Source organism: Centrocercus urophasianus, unplaced genomic scaffold, assembly GCF_019232065.1.
Source record: "Centrocercus urophasianus isolate 14NV4802_14NV808 unplaced genomic scaffold, USGS_Curo_1.0 seq_11, whole genome shotgun sequence".
Classification (NCBI taxonomy): Eukaryota; Metazoa; Chordata; class Aves; order Galliformes; family Phasianidae; genus Centrocercus; species Centrocercus urophasianus.
The window spans coordinates 23,388,385-23,409,087 of record NW_024884253.1 but is presented as its reverse complement, the minus strand read 5'-3'; the positions used below and the strand labels follow the sequence as shown (position 1 = coordinate 23,409,087).

Genomic DNA, 20,703 nt, shown 5'->3' with positions numbered 1-20,703 from the left:
ATTTTTAAGTGTAGGAAGACTCTTAAAAAAAATCATCACTTTAACATTTAAACATATCAATCTTTTGGTTAGTTGGCACATTTCTCACAAGCACATGTATGCTCTTATTCTTCCATCGCAAAAAGGCAGCTGCAGACCTCCAATCTCCAATCTACTTAACAGAATTAAGCAAGTGTTTTTCATTTTATAGAAAATGTCTTCCCCTTGTCAGTAATTCACAATTTGCAAAATCCACTCTGAAATCCTAATTTGTTACTTCTTCAAGGTAGGCAAGTATCTTTGTGTGCATGTATAAAGACGACACCTCATTGCATTTTCTTTCCAACTACTGCTTTGTAGCAACCTGAACATTTAATACATATTTCTTTAAAGAAATTTGAGTGAATTTATTGTATAAAATTATGGTTGGCATGGTACAGAAAAGTTCCTTTTAATGCACATTTCCCATTGACTTGTACACAAATTTTACAAGTATCAAGCAAAATGCAAAAGGTTTAAGAACTATTTCCATACTACAAAAGTGTTCATATAGTGAAGTTACTCTGGTTACAAAGTGTCATGGAAATAAAAGCACTTCAAAATACATATTTGGGAAATGTTCTTCAATAAACAACACAGCCTTAAGTTAGTTTAAAAAAAAAAAAAAAAAAAAAAAGAAGAGATAACCTCTTGAAAACACTATTGTTGATTTAGCAAGACAGAGCAAAGTTCAGAACATTTATTCAAGGATCGTTCTGTTTCAAGAAATAAAACACATTTTAACTGTTTAGTTCAGGAAGGGCTCAATCATACCACGATGACAAATAACGCCATCAAAAAGTAATCTGGCTCTCTTGCTTTCACACAGGAGCTGTCAGAGGCAGAGATGTGTAAATGAACACTTCCAGGTATATGCAGATTGCCTTCAAAAAGAACAAACAAACGAAATAAAAATGATTAAAGAGGAGACAATCTGAACATTGTTACGTAACTTGTTTGGTTCCTTAGGTCACAAGACCCACAAACAGCCGTCCACAAAGGCTAAGCATTTGAAGAGCAAAACTGAACTTCACTACCAAGGATTGCTCAGCTGTCGAGTTACCGTACATCCTCGCAGTAAGACTGCCAAAGGCCATCAAATCTCTGCTTCCCAACTACCTTGAAGACTTGCTGCTCTCCTGCTATACGCCACAAGACAAGAATGCTCGGACCCTACAAACAGCCTTACAAAAAGGAGGCACAGTCGTGTTCTGTTAGAAAATAACACAGTCTTGAAGACTGAAAGCATCCTACAAATCTTACACAAAATAAATACAAAATAAGCAATACATTGCATTGTTTTCGTACCAGATGACTTGTGGGTGTTTGAGCAATTGAATGTTGGCATGTGTATCTACGGGAAACACACATACAAGAGGTCACCTTCAGGTGCTGTTGTTTTCCTTTTACCTGCACAAACATACACACACATACGCACACAAAATGCTATCAGGTTATCTAGTCTGTTCAGATGCAGTGAAAAAACAGTCCATAGCACATGTAAAAGGAGCGTTATCTAATACAGTGTTGTCTGCAAAAATGGAGTCAGAATTCCTGAGCCTCAGAAACATTACTACTTATTTTTCCAAAGAAAACCCCTAGTTTTCATTTCTTCACTCTGATGAAATTTATAATAGATTGCATCTTTAAAAAAATGTAAAACTTGTAGAAAAAAAAACCACATCAACTGATTTTTAAAGCTTTTTAAAGGGAGGGAGGGATTCACTTACAAAATAAAGGCCACGTTCATGTAAGATTAGTCTGCTAGTATCTCATTTTGTATTTGAGGGAGAGATTTAGCTCCCTGGTCTGGAAGCCTTATTATATGCAGGCATGTGAGCTGAGAAACACCATTCCAATTAAACTATTTATAAATAGGATTAACATGGAACAGCCCTTTGTTACAAACACCACGATGATAAAACCAATGCAACAGTTGGTTAATTCTTGAAGTTTCCTTCAAACAGAAGCTCCTTCACTGCAATCTATTATAACATCTGCACTTTCCCTTTTACTTTGCATATTACACAGTGTAACTTAAAATGTTATTTAAGAGCACTTCAGTCCCACCATGTAGGATTTAAGCTTGTGTGACTACATATGCATGGCTCTACAACATTTTCAGTGACTTACAAAAATACATTCAACCAAAAATTTATATAGGGTTCTCTCCCCACCCTCAACCCCTGAAATCAAAAATGAAGGAAAAGCCAAATGGTCCCATCGTTACCAAAATAATACACTCCAAGGTCTGGAAGCAAAAGCACATTCAAGAATACTGTACATAGAACTGCATACTTTCTCATTCATCTTTATCAGTAATAAAGTTCTACTGCATATAATTATTCAGCCTTATAAATAATGCTAAGCAGAAAAATATTTACCTCTGTGCTACTTTTCTCAGTTTATAGAAGCATTTTCCTGTTTATAGGAACAAAGAAAAAAAAAAAAAAAAAACTAAAGTGCAGACTACAGGCCTGATAGGCATAATAAATGACCAAAGGTGCAGCCAAACTTGCATTTACATCTCAAGTTACTTCACCATGTTATTTTTCTTGCCAGAAGTCACCTCGTGTGCAATTCAAGAGCTGGTCAGTTGGTTTGTGCCATAGTACAACCTGTAACCATTTGAAATATCATTTTAAAAGCTAGTTGAATTGTCCATAGACATTTCTAGGCAATAGCTTAGGTTCACAAAAACCTTATTTTATTAATACTTGAAATCACACAATATTGACACCTCCCCCAGAGAACGCTACTGTCCTTTTGTTGCAGTATGTTGTCGAACCGCTGATGCTGGGCTGGCAGTCTTTAACAAGAGATGTCTTCATCTCCATCTCACACGCTACAATAGCTGCATTCAGTTCCACTTGAGCTCGGTGAACAACATAAAACATAAGTCCTATGCTTATAACAATCTGCAAATAAAACAAAGGAGTGATGTAGGCCATATCAACCAAATACAAAGCAACCGTTTTTAATGAAACAGTTAGTCATCAGTGTGAAGACTCATAGAAGCACCTACTGACTTAATGCTTCAAAGGCAACAGACTGAAAAGGGAAACGAACTAACAAACAAGTCAACACATACTGCTTCTAGCACACCAACACAAAGACATTCTATAGAACTTAAATAATGATTTGAATTAAAAATACAGTTTGTTTCTTCCCACTGTCATTCACACACTTGTTAGAAAGCAATCGCTCTGCTGCATCTCTTAGCAAAAATAATTCCACACAGAAATGGATTGATGGCAGTGGAAATCACAAGAGCTGTTCCCACATGCCTAGTGAATAACAGGTTAACATTTTAATGGTTCTTAGCAATTTGCCAAACACCAGAGGCAGAATGATGTAGAAGAAAGGAAATAAAACCTCTTGTCTTTTCCCTGTTAGCAGGGAAGATAGCAGAAAGCAGCAGCGTTGTTGTGCTTCTCAGAGGTCAGGACAAAACAGGGCAGAACCACAGTTTCTGAACAACGTAGCAGTAAGTACAGCAGCTTGTACTTAGTTTCCTGAGGATGGCTCTGGGGATGCTTGTTATTTTCTTAAGGAGGAAATACTATCTAAAAGTAGGACTTCAGTTTATGTGTTTTTGCTCTGAATTGTATTACTGAGAATTTTTAAAGTTTCACCTCTAAAATTAACAAGAATAAACTGGGACACATTTTGCTTAGAAGTTACACGTTCAAGGACATTAGCATGGACTACATTCCCCAGAGGGAATGGTTTCAATAACACATCAGTTACTCTTTTCAGCACAGATCCTCCTTAACAAAAATAAAATCTTCAAAGAAAATAGAGCTGTCTCATAATAACAGTCCCTTTAAAAGCAAGTAAATTATTCTGCCTTTTTTTAAAATGTTTTAGGAAACCAACCAGAATCAGCAATGAGTATGACCAGTATAATTGCAGCTGGAAGGCATATGGGAGGTCTTGAGCCCAAACTGCTGCTCAAAATGGTGTTTGCTGCCAGATCAGACCAGGCTGCTCAGGACTTCTATACAATCAGGTCTTGAAAACATTCAAGAATGGAGACCTCACCATGTCTCTGAGCAGCCCGCTCCACTGCCTGTGATAAAAGCTATTCGTTTAAGGCCTCAAAAGGCTGCTGATGTAGAAGTCAAATATACACTTGCAGACATCATGTTCTGAGCACACAGGAAAAATCCTATTCTAAAAGCTTACACAAATATTTAAACTTGACAGGTTTGAGAAATGCTACTACCAGTAGGCTCAGGTTCCCTAGACAAATCATTTAAAAATATAAACACGTTGGCAACCATGAAGCATGATTAATTTTTACAGCTGTTTACTAAATCAAAGTCCCATCAAAGCCACACAGCCAGGCAAAGCACCAGACAGATGCCAGGAGAAACTGGGAGAACATAAGCAATTTCTCCACTAATGGACTTATTCAGTCAGCTCTTATGTACAGTTGTCAAGGTGGCAAGCACATCTATTTGGACATTCAGCCCTTTCAGCTGGTGCTTACCTGACCAACAGTTAACACTACAACATCGTTCTAAGAAATCATAATGGGGAAGGAAAAAAAATGAGGAAAAAAAAAAAAAGAGGAAAGACCACTAAAAACTACTAACCCCACTGTTCCTTTGAATTGCCTGTAATTGGGCAGAACAAAGCCTAGTTCTTTGCTTTAGCTCCCACACTGCTACTCCTCTCTGCTGTCTCCAAATTGCACAAATCTCTCAATTTCCAGCTGAAAAACCTGCAAAACTGTTCAGCTCTGTGGCTTTCTATGCCATGTCTGCTGACATACAGTTGCTAGATGTGGAGCATCAAGGTTTAGTGGGCAATAGTGGTGGCAGATTGACATTTGGACTACATGATTCTAGAGGTCTTTTTAAATCTTAGTGATTCTATGATTCTAACACATAAAATAACATTTCACAACCAAAACATAAGTTGATCAAGTAGACAATGACTTTCAACCATATCTACTGAGGTTGCTTACTCGACAATCACAAAGGCATTTTAATACTCAAGCCTTTTTCATTAAACCTTTTAATTACATATAAAAGTTTAAGAATGTTCAAGTTTCAGGAGAGTGATGGGTTAAAAGGAGTTACTTTATCAGCGTTGTTAAAGATCAGCTTTGTGATTGTAAACACTGAGGAAGATAAATGACTGCAGAATGAACTAGAAATCAGCAAACCGTATCAACTGCTGGTCAAACACAGTGTGGAAATGACAACACTGTCAGATGAGGTTTTAATATATAATCTTGTTCTGATATATTCTTCACCTTTATGCTTACAACAGTCTTCGACTTAAGGCCTGTCCCTAGGATTTACTGACTAATTATTTCATCAGCAAAGCTCATGAAAAGGTGCAAGACATATCTCACAAACTCGTTTCCTTGCAAAAACAGGATATTTTGATTGAGACATTAATAATATCATATTTCTACAGCACCTAAAGACCTAGCATAGTTGTGAGCACTCAATGTCAGCAGTGAACACATCAGAGGTACTGGATTTAAGAACTCAAAGCACACTGCTTTACAGCTGAGAGGCCATTTTCTTCAGTGTAAGGGTGCTTTAACAGGTCTAAAATTCAGCAACAGATTACTACAGAGGGTAACAGGACAGAACTCGGAAAGCACCACGTGAGTTCTGTTTTGTATCACACGAAGTTCGAAAGAATTAAATACTTTTAACAGAAGAAAACAAAACTGAAGCAAAACAGTACATTGGAAACTCATTTGTCTGGGTTATCAAGCAGTCATTACACACAAACCTATGAAAAATTAGTATCATAGGCTTTGCACAACTAGTGATAATACCAACATGATGAATCAAACACTTCTAAAGGCCCTGCTACTCAGCCACAGTTGCTTAGCTCTCAGACTACAAGAGGTTGGCTGCCTCAGACTAGGGTGTCATTATGTCTCCAGGTGACAGCTCTTAACACTTGAACAAGCATCCCTCCAAACCTCCTACAGCCCACTTCTTTTAGACTGGAAGTGATACAATCTAAATGAAGAACCTGCAAAGCTAAATCTTTGTACGCCTCATACACAATTCCAGGAGCACACGCTCTCCAAAGTAAAGATTCAATTACTTGAAGAGGCAGTGCTATAGGAGTGAAGCTTCCCTACTATCTCTAGAAGCAAAATCCTACTTCAAATCTCACTGGTACAGAAGACAAGCAAAAAACTGAAAAGATAAAAACATACGCTGAAACCGAAGACTGTACCCAATATTCACTGCTTACTGAAACAGTCACAAAGAGAGTGATAGTAGCAACATTACTGATACCATAATGGTTTACGAAAACCATTGTTTTCACATACCTGTAAACTGAATATAAAATAGCCACTAACACTTTGTTCTGCGATCACGTCCTCCATGGTGCGCAAGGTAGTTCCCAAGTATGAGTTCAGGAGCTGAGTAGGAAGCAGCCCAACTGAAGAAGCCATCAGGTAGTTGGGCAGCGACAGATCTGTAACCTAAGTTAAAACGAAATGCGTAAGATGCCACATACCATGACAACACAGCCCACGTGCACAGCCAACTACACTACTTTCCCCAGAATCACAGAATGGCACGGGCTGGAAGGGACCTCAAGGACCATGAATCTCCAACCCCCCTGCCATGGGCAGGGCCACCAGCCTCCCCATTTAATACTAGACCAGGTTGCCCAGGGATGCAGCATCTAAGCCAGAAAATAAAAACAATTTGTTTCTTCACTTAAACTTTCCACAGCCAGTGAACCTACAGTGATTCATCAGAACAGTATGTGGCTAGCTTTCATTTTGTCTTTTAGAATTTACTGCATTTTATTTTGCTTCATCTTACATTATACAGCACCTCTGTGCAAGTATTTAACTAAGGATATAATTACAGTGTTCGTTCAAAATGTTTACTTCGTTATGGTGAACAGAGCCCTGCAATTCACAAGAATTTGAAGAAAGTACTTTATCAAAAGTGAAAGCCTAAAACAAAAACTGATACAAATATAGCCTGCTTACTTTGGGTTTTGAACATACAGAAGACAAAGGCAATCATACAAAATTTTGCTGTATTAAATATGACCAGGTAAACAGAATGGCAGTGTGGCAGGCCAGTCAGATACAATTTGCCTCTGCAGCGGAAGTCATAGAGCTCACTAAGATATAAATTAATTATGGAGAGATACACAATGGCTGCTCTGAAAGTAATGTCTCCTGCTAGTTAGCCCACAAAAGGAGAGGCAGATGTTGGCGGTATGGCAGTAGAGGCTGAACCTTCCCACCAATATTCTGCTACATGCTGTTGCCATAGGCAGATGGGAGCAGAGGAGGAGTCTGACAAAAAGGCACAGAATCTGGCAGAAGTGCACATGGAGCAAAGGTGTATCACTAAACTCCGCTATGCAGAAAAAATGGCATCCATTGACATTTGATATTTATTGAATGTTATGGGGACCAAGAAGTTGAGCACGGTGAGGCAGTGGGTGGTGTGTTTCAGAAGTAGTGACAGTGACATGAAAGACAAGTCACGTTCTAGACAGACACACACTGCTGTCACACCACAAAATGACGAGCATCTCCATCAGCTCAGCCACGCAAATTGGAAGACTACAACATGGAAACTGTGTACAGAACTGAATATGACCCTCAGTGAATTGGAAATGGTGGCAGCAGTGTTGGAATACTGAACAGTTTGCACCAGGTAGGTCCCTCTTGTGCTCACACAAGAACAGAAAGAACACCATAAGCAAGTTTGTCTAGACCTACTGAATCAATACGAGGCTGAAGGTGACAGTTTCCTAGACTGCATCATTACTGGTAATGAGACATGTCCCCATTTTGAACCTGAGTCAAAATGACAGACCAAGGAACAGTGACATGCAAATTCCCCATCTAAGAAGAAGTTCACAATGCAGCTCTCAGTGGCTGAAGTGATGAGTACTGCCTTTTGAGATGGGAAAGTGGTGATCCTTCTGGATTTCCTGGAACCTGAACCATCAAATCTGATAATTACATCATGACATAGACTTAACTGAAACTCAAACTTCCTGAGTCAGGCCAGAGAAGGAGCCAACGTTTCTACTGTAGCACAATAACACAGGCCTCATACCAGTCTGAAGACCGTGGAACACTTGGCCAATCTCAGCTGGACTGTCTTGCCACACTCATCATTTAGTCCAGATTTGGCACCTTCTGACTTCCACCTGTTTGGGCTGATTAAAGATGGACTACATGTGCAACCTTTTCCAAGCAATGACACCATCACAGCAGCTGTGAAACAGCAGGTCACCTCTGTTGGCATAGATTCTTTTGTATGAGTGCAGCATGTAAGCCCTTGTTCACCTCAGGCAAAAATGCATACCTAATGGTGATGCTAAAAAATAGTGAATTGTAGCTGAGAATTTCTTTTATCAGACAGAGTTATTGTGCTCTCGTATCTGTTGTAGTTCCCATGAAAATAAAGAGGAGACATTACTTTCAGAGCAACCCATGTAGACAGGCATCATGAAGATTCTCAGCCAAAGGTATTTAGTATCAAACTTGATTAGTGAACAAAACAATACACACAACTATAGCTTTTCTTAATCTTTCCTAGGAAAAAAAAAGATGACAAATACTTCAAGATATTTTCCCCTTTTTTTCCAAGAAATTTCTGTTCTTAATTGGTATGGGGACATTTTACATTGTACAGTTTACATAACTGAGTTGCTAACTCAGCACAGCAACCACTCAGAAATTTTAGATTTAACATTCAGGAGTTCAAAACATATTTATGCAGGAAAATGAAATCAGAAGGAAACAATGGGTTAAAAACAGTATGACTGTGAAAAAGGTCTGGTGCATTTTCTAGACAATTCTGTTGATCACAAAATAATAAAAACAAGTACTAATTAAGAACAGCTCCTAACACTGGGAGACTACAAGATTATTGACCTTGAAAGTTTTATACAGTGTTGAAGACAAAAGAATAGCAGCAAAGTTACTGGCTTCATCATACTATTCTTAAAATAAACTTTGATTACTGTGAGAGTAACTGTCGGATTCTTGCAGCTCTAAGCACTATCAATGGAAAGCTTTGGGGGGAAGGAAGGGCAGTGGAAGAGGAAAATGCAATGAAGCATAAAGATCACGAGTAATTCACTGGAACAAGATCCAATCAGGTGATTCCAGTCTTCACTCTGCAAATGACAGCTCCCGTGGACTTAAATACACAGCAGTAATACAAATAATAGATTTCTCACTCTGTGCAAGTTTAATGTAGATTTGTAATGAAAAAACACTACACAATCATGTCAGAACTTCATATTTGACCAATACTTTCAAAAGATTAAAAAAAAAAAACAACCAAACATAGTAATTTGGGCCATGTAATAATGATGCACAACTGAAACTTCCCTTATCGCCAAGAGAATGAAGGAAGTGCTATTAAAAGTCTGTGAAATGCAAGCACTGGGACAAGATTTCCTAAGTAGGACACTGTCATTAAATCTAATGGAACTGGGAAACTTCCAAAAACTGTTTTAACACTCCTAGTCACCTCTTTCACTTCTGAATATATATTAAGGACACTCTAGCAGCAGAGGCACACGTTTGCAACTCTCATCTGTCCTAAAGTAACTGGGCCACAAAAGAAACTGCTTCCAAATGAAGGGAGGGACTGCCAATGAAAGTGCTGGATGGTGCCTTCTCATTCCGCTAAGATGAAACCTAAGAAGAGGAAAGGAAGATTTTATTTGTGGGTTTGTGATCTACCCTTACCCCGGAGAGGTCAGGAAACAGATGGTGCCATTGCTAAGTAACCTGACAAATTTTCAGTAAAACCTACAGCTTAGTCTATCTTTCCTTCTATAAAACTTCACCTGTCTAACTGCAATCCGCACTGCGAAACTGACAGAGACTAACAGGACACTGCATCTAGGGAGAGCTCGTGTCAGAAAAAATAACAGTGAAATCCCAAAGCAAGCATGAATACAACTGCGTAACAGGCCACAGCAATATACTGAAACAAACTAAGAACTAACTACTGTGGTAATGGGAGCATTAGCCAGGAACTCTCCCACTGAGCTTTGGAAAGGCTTTGTGTGATAAAACTTCGGTGCATTCTTTACAGCTGACCCTTTTGTTTCATTTCTGTCAAAAAGCACACTTTATGCCAGGACACTGTTTGGGAGTCACACGTCTTTGGGGGATTCTCTACCCTGAATTTATGAATCCACATGTTTCAGATCAGGTAGGTTTGGAAACTGAGAGCAAAAAGACAATTCCAACGTTTTTCTATTCTCAAGAAATTTTAAAAAGTGCAGAATAAAAGATATTGAATTATAGCTATCAACTTTCCAACAAATAAGCAGCTTGCTGCAAAGCACATAACACTTCTGGAAGTCTTACTTCACCGAGCAGTATTTCAGAAATATTTCACTTATTTCTGACATACATTCAGGTATTAAAATTTCTAATAAGCTTATATCTGCCACGCATAGGCCCTCTCAGAAAGGAAAAACTAAGTTATGAATTCTGATCTAGGCTACACCAGGGACTGGAGATAATCAGATTGCACAAACCTAGTAGAAGAGACCCATTAGCTGGATGAAGTGATAACCTGCACGCTGTGCCTCCTTACAGACCTGCCTTCAAAACATTCAGAGCTGCAAAGGGGAGAGGGTTGAACAAACACTTCAGTCAGGGTTATCAGCACTGCCCTGGCCATGCTGGCGGCATGCTAGAGGACCAACAAATATGTGAAACCCACTTAAACAACGTACAAACACTCTTTCACCTTACAAGTTTCTAGTTCGTCTAGAAAGGCACACGAATACACTGCTCCACTGCTCCCAATACTTAGTGCTTCCACAAAGAGCTGCAGAACGGACTTAAGAAGCAAGGCTTTGGTGACTGGCTGGTGAGAAATGAGCAAATTCCTGCTTCTTAAAAAGCATTTTTCTTCTTAACGCAGTTTGGAAATACATGATCCTGTCACTAGTCAAGTGCCAGAACACTCCCTTCCCTCCTTCCCTTTCTACATTCCTGTACAATTCCCAAAATACACATCATGAAACAAGGGCTTGGAAAAACCCATCCAGCCTCTCTCAGCTCAAGGCTACCCCTGGTCCCTAGTCCTCAGCTGTCACTTCCTACATTTCCTTTAATTTTCTTTTCAGTTTACTCATAAACATGCACAAATAAAACAAGCATAAAACAGACTGCCGGAAAATTCAAGATGTTTACATTTTCTCAAGACTTCAGTTCACTGTTTTTTACTATTAAGAACAAACCTTTTCAAAATCACTGCGTGAGCTCTGAACACAGGAAATGGGTGGATGGTTCGGACACCCAAAACCCCCTTGCATTTGAAGATTTAAATTTAAAGTCAGTCAGATTTCAAAAGATCAGCATAGCTAAGTCTGCAATGATAGAACTCTGAATTCCACACTTAGCTGAAACTTCACTCTCTGTGAGAAACAGTTCTGAATTCCCAGATTTGATGCAACATCCTTTTCTTTTTTTTTTTTTGGTAACTTAGTAGTTCATGTTAGACGTCCTCAATTAAAAACTGAGCACTGTGTTTTATTTGACTATGCTGTAAAATAATAAATCACCCCATCACCAGCACGGACTCAAAAAGGTGTACCACATGTCCTTCCTTCCTTTCTCCTTTAAGATGATAAGAAAAACAATAATACTGCAACTCTAAAATAATAAACTACGTAGGTATATTTGTCTAGAAGTAGGAAAGAAAAACAGGCTCTCACCAGGCTCAAAGTGGGCTTACTTTTGCTGATGTACTGCACAGCTCTCAATCTGCACCTGACTGCTCTGCCCAAAACACACTGCCCCTTTCATATAGGAGGACTTTGTTCTCTACCTTCTTTCCAGTACATTTATATACTAACTACCATAAAGAGCAACTCGGGCAAGGCTGCCTGAAAATACAACTTGTCGTCCACTCTAATTGCTTCAAAAACATAGGTGCTCTAAAATCACTAAGTTCTTCCGTGCATTTTGCTACAGAGCATCCCGATGCTTCTTTCTAACAGTCCCGAAAGTCCGAGAGCAGACTAATGCCGCTGAACACCGAGCCTCAGAACCTGCCTCGACAGGGACGGGCGGCGACCAGAAGTGAGCAGGGGGCCGTTTCCCTGCCGCCAAAGAAACCCAGGGCCACAGCTCCCCGCAGCCGGGACTCACCGCGAAGACGGCGTTCTGCAGCCCGAAGGGGATGGGCGTCAGGCGCGCCAGGGCCACCACCTTGAGCCCGCTGCCGCCCTCCACCACGCGGACGACGGCGCTGAGCGTCGTGCTGCTCTGGATCCTGTCCAGCGCCCAGCGGGCCAGCAGCCGCCGGCAGGCCACGTGCGCCACGAAGGTGCCGACGAGGACGCCCAGCACCATCAGCCCCATGCCCAGCACGAAGCCATAGAGGTAGCCGGCGGCCACGTTGAGCAGGATGTAGCCCCAGCCGCAGGGGAACGAGACGACGATGAAGCCCACGGTGAAGAGCAGCACGCCGGCAAGGCTGTCCAGGCTCTCCGCCCACAGGAGCAGGTCGCGCAGGTACTGGCGCACCAGGGCCAGCGAAGCGAAGCACAGGGCCGCCAGGACGCACACGCTAAGGCAGCTCTTGCACCAGCAGGTGCCCAGCAGGCAGCAGGAGCAGCGCCAGCCGCGGGCCTCGGCCAGCCCGGGCCCGCCGCCGCCCGCCTCGGGCAGCGGGCACAGCAGCAGCTCTGCCGGCGGCAGCCCGCCCTGCTCCGCGTAGGGCCCCAGCAGCAGCCCGCCGGCCTCCGCCGGGACGAAGCCGCCGGAGTCGCCGCTGCCTCCAGCCGCCGTGCCGGCCGCCCGGGACAGCCAGCGGCCCAGCTCCTGCCGGGCACCCTGCCTCACGGCCCGGGACAGCAGCTGCAGCGCCGCGGCCCCCGCACCCCACATCCCCCCGAGCCGCCCGGCCCCGTCGCTCCCCGCCTCCCCTCGCAGCCTGCGGGCAGGGGCGGCCGCTCCCTCATCGTCTCGCCATGGCCCGCTCCGGGCGGCGGAGCCCGGCCGAGCGCCGGGCGGGGGCGGGGAAGCGGCGGCGGGAGGGCGGGAAGGAGGGGGCTCTGCGGGCGGAGGGCCTCCCCCTCGGCTGCGGCGTTAGGCGGCGGCGCCGCGCTGCCCGGCCCGGCAGTCGCAGCGGCGGCCCTGGCGGAGCGCGGGTCCCGGCGGGCGGCAGCGGCGGCGGCAGCAAGCGCGGCAGCGGAGCTCCATCTCCCGGCACGCGGGGGCTCCCGCTCTGCTCCGGCAAGCGCCTGGCGGAGCGGCCGTGCCTATGTGGCAGCGCGGGCGCCGCTCGCAGCGGATGGGGGAGGAGGCTGCGCTCCGGCGGCGTCAGCGCCCTGCTCCGGTGCGGGGCTCGGTGCGGCCCGCCCCCGGCCCGCCCCGCTCCTGGGCGGGCGGGGTGCGCCTCAGAGGGGGCCGGGGCGGTGCCTCCGTGCGGCGACGCTGTGTTGGACGGCGCCGTGTTGCCCGCCCGCGCCGTTTTGCTGCCCTACTCTCAGAGCGTCTTATCTGGGGAAGCAGCTTAACCGAGGGGGAGTGAGCGACGGTGCTCGATACCGGTCCGCCAGAGTGGAGGCTGAGGCAACGCCGTCTGGCCGGTCGTTCCCAGTCCTCAGTGCTTGTTGGCACCTCGTCTTCCTGTGTTTGGATGCTGTTCCACAAACGCCCGTTTTTTTACAACTCCAGAAGAGAAAGGAACCCTGGCTAGCCAGTACTTGGGCCTGGGGCTGAGGGGTGACGGTGAAGCCCCAACAGTCCCAACCTGGGATTGTTGACCTGTTAATCTGTTGACAGGCTGTTCAGGGGGCAGCTCCGGGTCTGGGCATTCCGGTGTTGCGCTCGGCCACCACACGCTGCTTGCAGAAAATGGGGCAGCCTGGCTGACCTGGCCACTCATCCTGCACCCCTGGGCTTAGGCATGCTTTGGGACGATTTGTGCTTGAATTTTGAGCCACTGCGAAAAAGAATGGATAGGTCTGAATAAGCAGCAGAGGCATTCTTCAGAGGGTGTTAGAAGCCATGCTTCTTCTCACAGGTCTCTGTTGTCCCGGTGTTACTAATGATAGCAGCAGCACAATGCGGAAAGGGTTCTGTTTTCTCCACAGCATTTAAAAGTACAATATGCTCCGGTGGAGTTTTATTCTTCTGCTGGGAAATTTGCAAGCACAAGTACAATGAGAATGTGTGGGAGTTGTAAAGGTTAAAGGATGATTAAATAAAATAAAATAAAAAAAACACCCAGATCTCCAAATGTGTCTTGAAGAACATACCACGGATGCATTCACTTGCAAACTATGCCACTAGAAATTCTATAGCCTGCGCAATACCACAAATCAATCTAGGGAAGCTGAATGAAGTCATCCTGGCTTCAGGGAAGCTGCAGACAAATACCTACAGCACAACCAGTGCTGGTTGTTTTTGTTTGTTTATTTGTTTCTGTTATCTATATCTGAAAGCAATCATTTGATTTTGTGTGAGCTCTTTATTCACAATGCAAACACAGTACATCCATAAAAATAATGGCAAGAAAGCTAAGCATCCCTTCTGGTACAGGATGATGGGCCTGCTTACACATTCAGCAGGGCATGTGAGCAAACGATGGGCAGATGATAAGGTATGTTTGGTAGAACAAGAGGACAAAATATTAATTTCTGCTTTTATACTAAGAACACATATAACAGGCAGGTTCAGATTGTGTATATTTCTGTTCAGTATGGCTGCTTCCATGGACAATGACAAAGCCTGAGTAGAGAAATCAATCACAGTTGTATGTTTTATACTTCCCACTTTTCTCTGCGTAAAGAGCATAACCCTTTACTCAGAGCTGGAGTGGATCCCTTGCTGCCACTCCTCCATGTTACAGAGTTCTGTATTTGTAACTGCGAAAAGCAGATCAGAAAGGTTCTGCAAGTGTATGAGGAACACAACGGTCCATCAAAGTGGCAGTGTTGATATTAGATTCCAACCTACGAAATTATTTTATCTAGTGCCTTAGTGGACATTCTTCTACTGTTCCTAGGAAGATGAAGGATGGAATTCATTTGTCATCCATTACTCATCATTTTACAGATCCTTGGAGCAACAGCTCAGGAAGCAAGGACAGCACACAGATTGTGGGTGACATGGAGCATGGTCATGAAGCAGGAGCTGCAGCTTCATGGATAAACATTCTGGCAAGACCACAGGGATTCAGCAGGCGTCCAGCAGAGACTTCCTGCAGGCAGAGCCAACAGCCACAAAGGCAAGGTCACAGCTGGCTCCTGTGAGTCCTGCTAGCATGCCTGTCTGCTTATCATCTGCAGGGGGCAAAAAGCAGCTGCGCCCTTGAAAAGCAGCCAGCTATTGGAAAAAATGGTCCACCTTTCATACTTAGTAGTCAGAGAATCATGAAGTGTTCCCATACTGTGGGTGATGCAGTGGCAGTACACTGTGATAAGGCAAGATCTGTAAGTAAAAAAAACAGTTATCATTTAATAGACCAATCATTTCATGTTGGAAAAGTAAAATAAGGCAAGTTCTTGAGCTCCTGGAGGAACACTGTGTGTTCCAAAAGATAGTGCTTTTTGTTTGGCTTTTTTTTGCTTCCAAGAAAGTTAATTGATTTAGTAATTTCCAGCAAATGCTGTCTAACCTGTTCTTTAAAAGAACAATTCTTGCCCTCTATATAAGTAATTGATATAAAAGCTTATATTTGCACCAACTGGAACTACTCCTATTCTTTCTCAGATGGAAGTACTTGGGTTCTCTATAAACTTATTTGGATTAAATTCCTCTCTGTCTCTATGTTTTATTTTGGTTTGCCAGCAAGTCAGTCTATAGCCTGAGGAGCACTGGGTGACAGGCAGATGATTATTCTGCTTCAAGAAAAGATGTTTCTCTAGGGAGGAGCTCTCATGATGAGACAGGTTGTGCTGGAATTTTCATCATGTGGGGCTCTGCCATGTCCATGTTATAGAGCTAGAGTATCTCCTTGATCCAAGGAATGCTCTTCTGCATTCTGCAAGTCTGCTTCTCCTATGTCACTTCTCATTTCAAGGAATATTAGCACAGAAGTACAAGCAGAAAAGTGTGAGAGTCATGGTACTGAAATGAAGGAATGACTTGATTAGGCTCATGTGTCTGGTCCATGCTGAATGGGGTGCTGAAGCCAGGGAGTAGGATACACTGAGCAACAACTCACAAACCAACATAATTCTGAGTTATGAACTGCCAAGAACTTCTCATAGTTATTTCTGAATTACAGTTTGTGAGAAAGAAGCAGGAGTCTTCTGAGAAGATAGTGTTAAGCACCACAGCTCCAATTAGCTTCTGTGCTGCTTCATTCTGTCAGAATTAATGTGAAAGTCTTTTTGTAGGAGCTGCAAAATTGACTAATTTACGTTAGGAGTCACTGGGTTTTGACTCCAGTAGTCAAATCTCATACAATTCAAAAAATTGCTGTGTTTATTTTTTATACATGTTTGAATATAAAAGATTTGGTTAATACAACAATTTTACCAAAAAAAAAAAAAAAAAAAAAAAAAAGCAAACCACATTTCATTAGAATCATATATGAGGCATGAAAGAAAGTTCAATGCATTAAGCAAAGTGCTGAAACATTTACATTGAGGAAAGATTCTGAGACATCACTGGTGTTAGATGAAATACAAATAGTGACACACCTTAAACAAGCCCACTTTAGTGGAACTATGGAAATTTGTGATGGTTTACAGGATTATACTCCTTGGAATGTTCTAGCCCAGAAAACTAGATGAGAAATACTTTCCTACATGTAAAACAAACATACAGTTCTGTGTTTGGTACATTTATAGCTGCTTTGAGCTGTTTTAGTAATGGAAAATTTATAGTAATTCATCTTAAAGACTCACGTGGGATTTTTCCTTGGAAAATGATATCCTTATGTTAACAGAATAAATTTCCATATATTTTTCATTCCATGACAGAACTGCTTTGTTGGCAAAAAAAAAAAAGAAAAAAAAAAATTAGTCAGGGGCAATTGGTGCAATGTAGTGTAGCTAGCCAGAAGTTTGGAAATCATAGAATTTGTCTTGAGGACTGCATGAGCACGGCAACCCTAGGAAATGGTAAGCTGTAGAAAAAAAATACCACATACTACATTTGTATTCTTTTCCCAAATTGCACTGTGCAAAGGTGGGATGTACCTCAAAATGAAACCACAGGATTACTTACTTTTACTGGGGCCACAAATTGGGAATCTGTTTTCATGCAGCAGAACATCTGATGCAGTTCTTGAGAACACCATGTTTAGAAATGCTATTTTGGTTAGAAGGTGTTCTTTCAGAATGGATTTTGGATGTCATGAAATAATGCACAGTGAGCAAAGAATATTTAAGAAATAGGAATTGTTTCAGTAAAGTAATTTAGTAAGGTTGTTCACATGAAGTCTATTCTCCACTTAAAAGTGACTAAAACAAGAAACGTATGTAAATGTATACTATAATGATGCTGTAAATGGGAGGAGCTTAGGAAAAGAGTAATGTTAGCATATCCCTAGTATTGTGTTCCCACACATTCGTGGCTTTCTAGCAGTATATGCTGATCTGTTTCAGCAACGTATCACATTCATTTTGGTATACCTGGAACACTTAATCCAATTCCATGTGTGAAATATGTATCTGTTTCCTTTTAAAGCATGCTAGATTGCCTTTTTGCTGTTTCCATGGCAAGGGTAGAGCTCCAGCAGATTATCAACTGGAGGTCAGTTTCTCAGAATGTTTTTGGACTGGTGGTTTTAGTAAAAGTATTTGACATTAAAAATTAACCCAAGATCCAGTGACTTAACAGCACAGTAATATTTGACTGAGTTTTGCTGTTAAGCACTTAAGCACTGTCAAGCAGTTTTAACATTAGCTTCAAGACAGCACTGAAGCAGAACATCGTATTTGAGTTTGTGGTTGGATAAACAAACATTCAAAAGTTTGTTGGTATAAAGCAGGCTATTGATCTTGGTTACAGCAGTCAAAGATCAGAAGGAAGCTCAGGGGATTATTATTATTTTTTTTTTATGTTGTCTTGATTCATAATTATCTTTTACATAGCAAAGTTTGAGCAGTGCTTTCCCATCTTTGTTGTTACTCCTTTATCTGAAAAACCAGTGTGGTAAATGCCGGCAGACACTGAGCTGTTTTCATGCCTCTGAAGAAGAACAAGGATTAAAGAATTCTAACTTTTAAAATCAATACCAGAATTCTTGTTGAAGTGTAATCTTATAGCAGGCACTATTGCTGCAACAAAGCATAGTTATCAATCTGCACGTTTACAAGCCTGGTTGTAGTACAGCTATTAAAATATTTTTCTTAGATTCTAGATGGACAAACTAATAAGTATCAAACTTATCTGAAGGAATATTTATATTCTCCATTCAGTGGCATAAGATGCCACTGAAAACATGATTTGATGCCTAATTTGCTTCCCATTCTAATTATTATGATCCTATCCGCATGTGAATGAGCATCTGAACTAGTAGCCCCAGAAGTCAGGGTCTGGTAGGCTGCTGTGTTGTTTAAAACAGCGGGAAATTACGACTGTGTTTGAAAAGTGGTTGCCAGTCTCTTCTAAGTGATCTCACCTCTTAAGTGCTGAGACTGAGAAATAGAAAGTGCAGAAGACTCCACTTCTTTCCTGCTTTGTCTGTGCTCTGGCAGCTGAGAGCAGGCAACCATGAGACTCACAGAAAAGATTTTGCCAAACACTTGAAGTATCGTAGCTTTCTTCTGAAGGATTCAGAAGTCCTTGGCAGGCTTAGCAGGTACTCGGGAACTCCTGAGCAGTGCTTCATTTCAAGCAGCATAGGTGATAGACATACAATACAAACAAAAAGGGTGGATAGATGAGAGAATGAGAGATTACAGGACTTCAGGAGAAGATGTTGATAAAAAAGGCATGTGAAAAAGGGCCATATATTTTCAAGATTTTTTTTTCTACCCTCTCAAGTCACAAGAGGTGCTGTAAACACAGAAATGCCTGTTAGTACTGCTTAAATGGAGTTATACAGGAGAGGCTACAAGAACAAGAAGAATGACAAGGCTGTGTTTCTCTCTCCAGCCCTACTAGTGCTCTCTGCAGGGTAACCTCCACATCCCCCTTTCTGGTCTTGAGAGCAGCTTTCCCATAATAAGGAGCAACCTCTAAAACTGAAACATTCTTGCACACAGTAATTAAGATTAATGTGTTTGCTAAATATGAAACTTGCATACTGAGTGAATCACTATAAGGCACACAGCTTATGCAAGTACGAGGCCAGGTGCATGGACTTTTGGAACAAAAGTTACCAAACAGCATCTCTATTTTATAGGGTTAGCAGAGGCAGAATAGCTGTGTTCAAACAACCTTAAGTCATGTTGAAACTGCTTACTGACTTCAAAATCGACTTAAACAGCTCTTGCACTGATAACCCACAGCATGTATTCAAACTAAGGTTATTTAGTAAAGTGATATTAGATGAAACAAACAAACAAACAAAGAAGGACACTAAGCCTGATCTTGCAAAGGCTTAGCAGCACATGAATCTTAGTAATATAAGGAGGCATTTTGGTTTGCCCTCTTTTTACAGCATCCCGGGCAAAACTCTGCCTTCTGCAGTGAATAAAACTCAAAGAAATATTGTACACAATAGGAGATGTTCTCCATATATACATACTATACAAGAAAAAAAAGGTACATGTCACTGGTGGACATGTTCAGGCATAGATATCCACAAAACCTGACAGCACCCAGAGGTTTTTACAGCTCATCTCCTCTTCAGCTCAAGTCTTTACCTGGCTTTGGACTTTGTGAAGGTGGCTGTTTGGGGTTTTAAGCCCCCTGTACCATTGCTTCTCAATCTTTATTTAAACAATTTCAGCTTTCAGCAGTTTTCACTGGACTACAACAAATCTTTCAACTGTCTGGTGCTCCTGTACTTTGCATCCTCGAAACACTATGTAAGCATTTTGCATTGGATTCGTTGCCTCCATCTTGGAACACTTAAAATTACCTTTATAAAATATGCATACATTAAATCAAACACATTATACATTTAAATGAATCTGCTATAAGGTGCTTTTCAAGTCACCAAACCAAACAAGCAGCCTGCAAATCCAGCTTTGCTCTTAGAAAATAAATCCATCTACAGCATATCGAAGATAGCCCAGGACAATGTTCTCAGCTACAAAATACAGTCCACATTATTTCTCCCAAAATAACACAAGCTATTATGTGAGCCATTGTAGTAAGTCCTAACTTAGGTAGATAGTTTCTTCTCTGTTGAAAGAGCACCTTAAGAACTTTCCCCAACACTGAGCTGGCAATCTTTATAGAACTTCTCTGTAGGAAGTAATGTGTTTGGATTGTTTACTTCTTGTGATCAGAAATAAGGCAGAGGGGTTCAATTAGATGATAGGTAGTAAATACCAAACCTGGGATTTAAAATTTCAGGAGCCCTTTTCTTCTATTATAAAAATTTAAATTTTTGTGAGTTCTTTTCCTCTATTAACAAGTTAAAAATGAAAAAGTTATTTTTCCTTTAAAAGAATGTTTGTGCAAGAGAACTTCCCCAGAATTTCTTCTTAATTTCTTACAGTTTGTTTACTATGTCCTGAAATCACTGAAACCACTCCATCAGTAGGAAAATACTAGCTTTCACTATTACGTGTGGTCCTGATAGTAACATTTAACAT

At 41.8% G+C, this 20,703-nt stretch overlaps 1 protein-coding gene across 1 annotated transcript; it reads right to left on the bottom strand.

Annotated features, from left to right (window-relative positions):
* Positions 1–371: 371 nt before the first annotated feature.
* On the bottom strand, positions 372–13,922 carry TMEM64 (transmembrane protein 64). The gene is given in 6 exon segments (XM_042834626.1): positions 372–2,936; positions 6,335–6,490; positions 12,179–13,038; positions 13,041–13,384; positions 13,386–13,676; positions 13,741–13,922. Coding segments are annotated over 6 exon segments (2,028 nt in total). The 3' UTR covers positions 372–2,741.
* Positions 13,923–20,703: the final 6,781 nt, after the last annotated feature.